Source organism: Pseudorca crassidens, chromosome 20 (genome assembly GCF_039906515.1).
Source record: "Pseudorca crassidens isolate mPseCra1 chromosome 20, mPseCra1.hap1, whole genome shotgun sequence".
NCBI classification, from domain to species: Eukaryota; Metazoa; Chordata; class Mammalia; order Artiodactyla; family Delphinidae; genus Pseudorca; species Pseudorca crassidens.
Window position 1 is genome coordinate 17,686,974 of NC_090315.1, and position 9,527 is coordinate 17,696,500.

Genomic DNA, 9,527 nt, shown 5'->3' on the forward strand with positions numbered 1-9,527 from the left:
AAGACCCTAAATAATCAAAACAATCTTGAGAAAAAGGAACAAAGCTGGAGGTATCACACTCCCTGACTTCAGACTATACTACAAGGCTACAGTTATAAAAACATATGGTACCAGAACAAAAACAGACACAAAATCAGAAGAGAATAGAGAGCCTGGAAATAAACCCATGCATATATGACCAATGAATCTATTGACAAAGGAGGCAAAAATATACAAAGGGGAAAAGACAGTCTTTTCAATAAGTGGTCCCAGGAAAACTGGACAGTTACATGTAAAAGAATGATATTAGAAAATTTTCTCACACTGTATACAAAAATAAACTCAAAATGGATTAAAGACTTAAATATAAGATCAGAAACTGTAAAACTCCTCAAAGAAAATATAGGAATGAAAAAGGAACGAAATTGGGTCATCTGTAGACACATGGGTGGATATAGAGACTGTCATACAGAGTGAAGTAAGTCAGAAAGAGAAAAACAAATATTGTATATTAACGCATATATGTGGAACCTAGAAAAATGGTACAGATGAACTGGCTTGCAGGGCAGAAATAGAGACACAGATATAGAGAACTAACATATGGACACAAGGGGGGAAAGTGGCGGGGGGTGGGGTGGTGGTGTGATGAATTGGGAGATTGGGATTGACATGTACACACTAAGATGTATAAAATGGATAACTAATAAGAACCTTCCGTATAAAAAAATAAATAAAATTCAAAAAAAAAAAGGCAGGACTCTAGCAAAAGATTAATATTTAGGGGTGAAGTCTACAACTTCCTCTTACATGCAGAAATAACATGTACCAGATAGAGAGAAGGAGATAGAGGTAAAATAAATAAGGCAAAATATTACCAAAGATGTCAGCAATGTTACCATTCCTTCTACTTTTCTTTATGTTGAAATTTCCATTAAAAAAGTTGCAAAAGAAATTTCCAAGTGGACAGTTTATTTTTTTCTATCCTATTATTAATTTCTATCGCATCCTGAATTTTGGACAAAGAATGTGGATTACAGGCACACACATTAAAAGGCTGGGTAACTTTCATGAATTGTCTGATTCAACTTAAGAGACGAGTTCTAAATGAATATCCTCTCGTTTCTTTCTTTCTACAAAGTTTTATCCAGGAAGATTTATCTAAAAATTCTAAAATGGATACATGGAGAGAGGGGCATTTCTAAATTAATTACACCTGTAGGGTCTTACTCTCAAAATTTCACTAGCAGTTTAAAAAATATGATAATAATAAAACTAATGACTATTGAGCATAGGTTTTTACAACTATGTAGGTTCTATTATCATCACCATTTTAAAACAACGCCCTGAGATGAAAAGTACGGTGCCTAGTGTCAAACAGGTTGTTAGGTGTAGAATAACAATGATGCACGTTAACGTGCGTGATAAGGCTAAAGGCTTTCCAATATGTATCACATTAACTGGGTTTTAAAAATTAGGATGAATTATCTGAAGTTCCAAATGATTTAAAAGCAACTGGAAGGTTTTTCAATTCACTTATTCAATCATATTAGAACATGTCATAAAATTTCATGCTATCAATGCTGTGAGCATTAATAATGTTTCCCACCTTTTCTGAATTGGCCACCAGTGTGGTGATGATATTCTGATAATGTAAACACAGGAATGACAAATGAAGGCTTTCTTATGTTTTCTGAATTACATTATGAATTTTTTTTTTTCTTTTTTGGCCACACCTTGCAGCTTCTGGGATCTTAGTTCCCCTACCAGGGATCAAACCCATGCCCTCAGCAGTGAAAGCACAGAGTCCTAACCACTGGACCAGCAGGGAATTCCCATCATGAATTGTCTAATAAAAGAAGGATGAGAATATTTTCTAAAGGCCTACCAACATATTTTATATTCAAAAGTTTCTCACCAGCACAAATTCTCTGATGCTGAACAATGTTTAAGCCAAACAAAAAGGACTTCCTAAATTCCTTAAATTCTTAGGGCTTTACACCCATATGGTTTCTCTGATGTGCTTTAAGGGCTGAACTATATCTAAAGGTCTTTCCACATTCCTTACATTCAAAGGGTTTCTCACCTGTATGAACGCTCTGATGCCCAATAAGTTGTCCATGCACAGTAAAGGCTTTCCCACATTCCTTACATTCATAGCATTTCTCACCGGTATGAATTCTTTGATGCTGAATGAGGTAAGAGCCAGAACTAAAGGCCTTCCCACATTCCTTACACTTACAGGGTTTCTCACCAGTATGGATTCTCCCATGTTGTACAAGGTATGAGGCACGACTAAAAGTTTTTCCACATTCCTTACATTCATAGGGTTTCTCATCAGTATGAACCCTCTGATGCACAGTAAGTTGATGGCGACTAATAAAAGCCTTGCCACATACCTGACATTCATAGGATTTCTCACCAGTATGAACTCTCTGATGCTGAACCAGGTATAAGCCAGTACTAAAGGCCTTGCTACACTTCTTACACTCATAGGGTTTCTCACCCGTATGAAGCCTTTCATGTTGAACAAGGTATGAGGCACAACTAAAGGCTTTCCCACATTTCTTGCATCCATAGGGCTTAACCCCTGCATGAATTCTCTGATGTGCATTAAGAAATGAACTAAGGGCTTCCCTGGTAGCGCAGTGGTTGAGGGTCTGCCTGCCGATGCAGGGGACATGGGTTCGTGCCCTGGTCCGGGAAGATCCCACATGCCGCGGACCGGCTGGGCCCGTGAGCCATGGCCGCTGAGCCTGCGCATCTGGAGCCTGTGCTCCGCAACGGAAGAGGCCACAACAGTGAGAGGCCCGCGTACCGCAAAAAAAAAAAAAAAAAAAGAAATGAACTAAGTCTAAAGGCCTTTACACATTCCTTGCATTCAAAGGGTTTCTCACCAGTATGAATACTCTGATGTCGAGTAAGTCGTCCATACAGTAAAGGCCTTGCCACATTCCTTACACTCATAGGGTTTCTCACCTGTATGAATTCTTTGATGTTTAACAAGGGGGGGAGCTAGTACTAAAGGCCTTCCCACATTCTTTACATTCATAGGGTTTTCCACCAGTATGAATACTCTGATGCCGAATAAGCTTTCCATACACTATAAAAGCTTTCCCACATTCCTTACATTCATAGGATTTCTCACCATTATGGATTCATTGATGCTGAACAAGGTATGAGCTACTATAAAAAGCTTTTCCACATTCCCCACATTCATATGGTTTCTTACCAGGATGCAGACTCTGATGTACAGTAAATTGATGGCTACTGCTAAAGGTCTTCCCATATTCCTCACCTGCATATGGTTTCTCACCAGTATGAGTTCTTCCATGCTTAACGAAGGCTGAGCCTTTAATTAAAGCTTTCCCACATTCCTTACATTTATAGGATTTCTCACCAACATGCAGCCTCTGATGTACAGTGAGCTGATGTCCATTACTAAAGTTCTCCCCACATTCTTTACATTGGTAGGTTTTTTCACTAGAACATATTCTTTCATGTTGAACATGCTTTGAGACTTGACAGATAGTCTTCCCACATTTCTGACATTCAAATGGTTTCTCTTTATGAAGATTTCTCTGATGCAGAGCAAAAGATGCAAATTTTTCTTAGGTGAGCATTTCTTTATAGCTGATTATCTCATCCTTCAACTGAAATTCTGAAAGAAAATTTAAAAACCCCAAATATTTTGTTTTCCTATATGAGAAAAACTGGATTTCAATGGAGTAAAAGAGACAAATTGAAGAGTATCCACTAAAAATAAATAACCTAGGTAATACTAAAATACTGTTATGAAAGCCAAAAAAAAAAAAAAAAGTCAAGGAAGAACGCAGAGATGAACGAGAGTTTATGTAAAATAGGAAGGCTGGTGATTAATAACATAGGCTTCATTTCTGATCTTTAGATGTGGATAAGAATCTTTGAAGAGTTTGTTAAAAAATTGATATTCAGGGCTTCCCTGGTGGCACAGTGGTTGAGAGTCCGCCTGCCGATGCAGGGGAACGGGTTCGTGCCCCGGTCTGGGAGGATCCCACATGCCGCAGAGTGGCTGGGCCCGTGAGCCATGGCCACTGAGCCTGCGTGTCCGGAGCCTGTGCTCTGCAACGGGAGAGGTCACAACAGTGAGAGGCCCATGTACCGCAAAAACAAAACAAAACAAAACAAAAATTGATGTTCAAGGACCATCCCAGGCCTCATGAATCAGAATACACAGGGGACGTTCCTGGGCACTGACATTTTCAACATTTCTAACAAATGCTTCTGGTATAGATGAAATTTCATCCCCCTCCTCCCACACCCCCACCCACCCCCAGTCGTTTCTCTTTACACTTAGGATAGAATCCATGTATCTTTCCATGAATAATATGGTCTCTGCTTACCTATCAGGCCTCATATCAAGTCATAATTCCTTTCTTTTGTTCCCTATTTACCTCACTACCCCCCTTCAGCACCTGGAATGTGTCACAAATTTTCTCATCTTTTGGTTCCATCTGCAGGTGGCGTCAACTCCCAAAAGTCCTTTGGCATGTGTCGTTTGCAGACTGTAACTCTCTCATCCTGTATATGTTTAAGGTAAAATGTCACTTATCAGGAATACTGGAAACTGCTGAACTTGTCTAACAATGTCCACGCCTTTATTTTCTGTCCTAACGCTTCATTCCTGCCATTCCGACCTGTTTTCAATTGCATAATTCTTTCTCTTTGTTATGATTTTTATTTCTCCCAAACCTCCCTGTGGTAGACAGCATTTTGGCCTTCATGTCCTTTGCCCTCACCACGCGTATGAAGATGATACATCACATGGAAAATGGTATATAATCAAGTTTACTAACTAGTTGATTTACTATAAGGAGATTATCCTGGATTCTCTGGAAAGGCCCTTCAAAGAGCTTTCTCTTGGCTCAGGGCAGAAGGGGAATCAGAGACGTTCAAAGTGTGAGAAGGACAAGACTTGCCAGCTGCTGGCTTGAAGACGGAGGGGGGCCACATGCAAAGTGTAAGAAGAAAATAAATTCTGCCAGTAACGAGGGAGCTGGGAAGAGGACCCCATGCCCTAAAGAACTGCAGTCATAGCTGGTACCTCGACTTAGCCATCACATGCTGAACTTCTGATCTATAGAACTATGTGATAATAAATAAGTGTAGTTTTAAGCTACTAAGTTTGTGGTAGTTTATCATACAGCAGGAGACAACTAATACACTCCCCAAGAGCAAGCCCAACCCCTGTTTCATTCAGCACAGAGCTATAACCCTCTGGCACACAGTAGGAACCGATTTCAAAAACAAAAAACAGAAAACAAATCCCTAGACAAGAGAAATGAATTAAGATATTATTAAAAGACACTATTACAAAAAGAATTCACTGATAATGAAACTGAGGACCCTGTGGGGCTCCTGAACACAGAAGCCTTTTTATCCCCCATTTCTTGTAGGCAAGACTCCAGCCGCCATGACCTTCCCTGAGTTCCAAAGGGCAGATTCTGAGTGAAGAGCAATGTGAACATTCTTTGTATAATTTGCAACTTTTCTGTAAGCCTGAAATTATTTTTAAAAAAATGTTTTATTCTGCTCAGGGCGATGGTTATGTGGATATCTGCCTTATAATAACTCATTAAGCTGTATATTTTATTGTTTGGTTTCTATCTTGTATTTAATAGACATTTAAAAAAATTAAAGTTGGAAAAACATAAATTAGATCATGGCTTCTAGTCACTTTCAGAAAATAATCCAAATTCCTGATAATTAACAAATATATAACTTGGCCCTTTCTAACGTTCTACCTTTTTTCTTGTTACTCGCTCCTCATTAGTTATGTTTTACTCTGCTATTGCTTCTGAAGCACACAAAGCTCACTTCCACCTCAAGGAATTTACATTTGCTGTTCACTCTGCCTGGAATGTTCTACATAATCAGATGGCCTAAGCCCTTACTTCTTGTTCTTATCTCTGTCCAGTTACCAACACCTCAGAATATATAAATAAATCTAAATGCAAAAGAGGAGGTGAACGCCGTCAAATTAAAAACACAGCTGAAACCGGTTTGCAGGGCAGAAATAGAGACACGGATGTAGAGAACAAATGTATGGACACCAAGGCGGGAAAGTGGCCGGGGTGGTGGTGGTGGTGGGATGAACTGGGAGGCTGGGATTGACATATATACACTAATATGTATAAAATGGATAACTAATAAGAACCTGCTGTATAAAAAAATAAACAAAATAAAACTCAAAAATTAAAAAAAACACAGCTGAAGTATTATACTGGGAAAGAGAATAAGCCTAATAAAGTGACTGGGAAATATGATGAGAGTGAATGTTAAAATTGGTAAAGAGTTGGAAAATTTGGTGAGATATTCATCTTTCCCCCAAGTCTCAGGCCTTTGAAGGGTCTTCCAAACAACCTCTCAGAGATGTGCCTACTCCCTGACCACATGGGCTGTTTCCAGCAGTGATGGCTTCTCTACCCAACATACTCTTACTCACCTGTGTATTGTCTCCCTTGATCTTTCTTCACTATCATCCAGGGCTCTTTCCATTGTTCCAATAAGGTAATCACATGTGGTTTAGAACAGGAATGACGTGCTTACAAGATAAGAAGGCCATATAATGAGAAATAAAAGATGAATTCAAAAATACTTTAAGCTTGTGTTAAATTTGTAATAAACTAAAGGTCAAAATGATTGCTAAGCACTACAGAGAAGAGAATGGCAAGAGGATTCAAGAATCCAGATAGGAGGGGAAAGGTCTTATTTTAAGTGAAATCTATCTACCTATCTACTTACCTACCTACCTACCTTCTGTGTCTTGACAGAAAGCATAACATTGTAACTGAGAACAAAGACTGTGGACCCAGAGCACCTGGGTTCAAATTCCTGGTTCTGCCATGTACTAGCTGTGCGACCTTGGATAACTCAAACTCACTGTGCTTCAGCATTCTCATCTAAAATGATTACATATATTTGTATTTGATTTGTATCAACTGATTTTTCCCCCCACAATCACCTTATGAAGTACTATGTTTATAAAGAGCTTAAAATAGTGACTGGTCCACAGTTAGAACAATGCAAGTTATCAACATTATTATTATTTTTCTAAGAGAAAAAAGAAAGTTTCCTGAGACATCTATGTTTATAATTCATTTAATCCTAAATGCAAAGCTCATGGATTATAAATTTTAACTACAAAATCAGGTACATTGTTTTGGAAGAAATAAAATGATGTAATTTCAGCTTTAAATAATTTATGTTTATCTAATGCACCACTAAATAAATTGCACAGGCTCTTCAGATGGAACAAATCAGAACCTTTGTCTAGCAGTTTTGCCTGCAGGTGGGCTCACCATTTTGGGCATAAACACAACAGGAAATCTGACCTTTGTCAATATTTATAGAACACCCCAGGATTCTAATCCTGCCATTTCATCAGTTCCAACCTAACAAAGCTCAAACTACTTCTTTGAGAACAGGGAGAAGAAATCACATTCACTTCTTAAGACAGCCCTAAAATGTACAACGAAGAAAGTATTTCAGGCAGCAGATTCTAATTTATTTGAGAGATGTAAACCTACCCAGAGAGACCAAGTTCCTATAGTTCTCCAACATCATATCTCTGTCCAAGTCCCTCTGAGCAGAATCCAGACTCTCCCACTCCTGCTGAGCGAAGGCTATGGCCACATCCCTGAATGTCACTGATCCCTGAAACTGCAAACCCACATATTTCTGGTGAAATTAAAGGAAATGTAGCCATAGCTAAGACCCGAGGCAGGCAAAAATTAAAAAAAAAAAAAAAGAAAGAAAGAAAGAAAGAAAATGTTTTCAAGATGAAAGGAGAGGAAATAAAGAGTTCCAATGTAACAAAGTAGCAATAATACAGCAATCAAGTAGGCTGGTGGCTCATGATATAAAAAGTAAAGGAAGCAGATGCAAACTATTATATATAGGATGGATAAACAACAAGGTCCTACTGTATAGCACAGGGAACTATAAATATCCTGTGATAAATCATAATGGAAAAGAATATGAAAAGAATATATATATATGTATAACTGAGTCACTTTGCTGTATAGCAGAAATTAACACAACACTGTAAATCAACTATACTTCAATAAAATTTTTAACAAAAGTAAATGAAGCAGAATATCTTCATGTTCTAGAAGAATCTTGTGCTATGGACAAAATTTCCTGTTACATTGTGGCATACCACAATACTCCAGAGCTATTGGGAAATGGATAAAATAATCCAAGTTTCTTTGTTAAATAAGAGTATACACAAAGACACTGCCTGCTAGGTGCCCCAATCCATTCTCAAGAACTATTAGTCTCTACGTTATTTTCCCTTTAAGAGAAAAGGTTTGGGGTTTTTTTCAAGCATAAAAATCTCTATTTTAGAAAATAGATATTATACAACTTTGTTAATTCCTCAAGCTTCAAGATCATTATGTCAGATCATATCATAAGCATTTTTCCTTGTATTGATAAATATATTTTTCATGATGGCATAAAAGTACATCTCAGGGATACAAATATCAGAGTTTGTAATTTTTATATTTATATGAGATTGGACCAAATGCCCCAGGTTTCCCCAGTTCTGGTCATCTATGTTAACCTACTACTTATGATAATATGCTTATTAGTATATTGTCATGCAGCATTCCTCACTCCACACTTTGTCTGTTCTTCAGTTAGTGGATAATGATGCAGATGATTCAGAATCAAAAGTAAGTCACCCAAGTCCAGCAGGTCCCATTCCACAACAAAACTGACCTAGTACCACTCTCTCAGGCATCACCTGGCAAGAACCATGCTATCAATGTTTCCATGTCACAATCACATCTCTAATGTGTCCCTAAAAGCCTCACAGAGCATGTGAGCTCATCATAGTAAGACTGAGACCAATCAATACAAAATCCCATCTTATCAGGTCTGTGAAAAATGTTTAATTTTCTGATGTATGGTAAAAATGAGGCCAGTATCTCGAACTCACCAAACCACAGACTGACATAAGAAGCTCAAATAATTTTCTCGTGGGACTTCATATTTTCACTGCTCCATCACAGCCCTTCAGCAAAGACATATCACATAGGACCTGTTCAGTAATTTGCTCAGTGAATTCATGAACACCAATTAGAAAAGGACATCTCATAAGGAGGAAGCAGTTATTTGGCACTGTTTCACTAGGAGGAATCAGGAAGCGGGTAATTAGATGGTGCTCTACTAGGAAGAACACTGTAGGTTAATGAATGACAATTATCTATGTAATCTAAAAATCCCAATATTTCAAGGAGAAACAACAACTTACTTGGGCCATGTTATCAGAAATGTAAGAACTGATCAGTCTTCCTTGGGCTTCTTCTATCCGAAGGGTTCAAATTCTAGAAAATTCAGAGCTGAGAGACGAAAAGGAGGCTTTAGTGTTCCCCATAACTTCGGCCAATAAAACTTGTCCCCCCATTTCAGCTTCCAAACTATGACACAACCGCCCTCACATAACATTTTGTGGAAGAACAGAGGGATTCCGGATAAATCTAAACCCAGTGAACCAAGCTGTAAAC

General features: G+C 38.2%; 1 protein-coding gene across 1 annotated transcript; it reads right to left on the bottom strand.

The window, feature by feature from the left end:
• Window positions 1-1,806: 1,806 nt before the first annotated feature.
• ZNF30 (zinc finger protein 30) lies at window positions 1,807-9,283 on the bottom strand. The gene is given in 6 exon segments (XM_067720805.1): window positions 1,807-2,636; window positions 2,845-2,911; window positions 2,913-2,986; window positions 2,988-3,637; window positions 7,545-7,677; window positions 9,275-9,283. Coding segments are annotated over 6 exon segments (1,605 nt in total). The 3' UTR covers window positions 1,807-1,964.
• Between the last annotated feature and the right edge of the window lie 244 nt (window positions 9,284-9,527).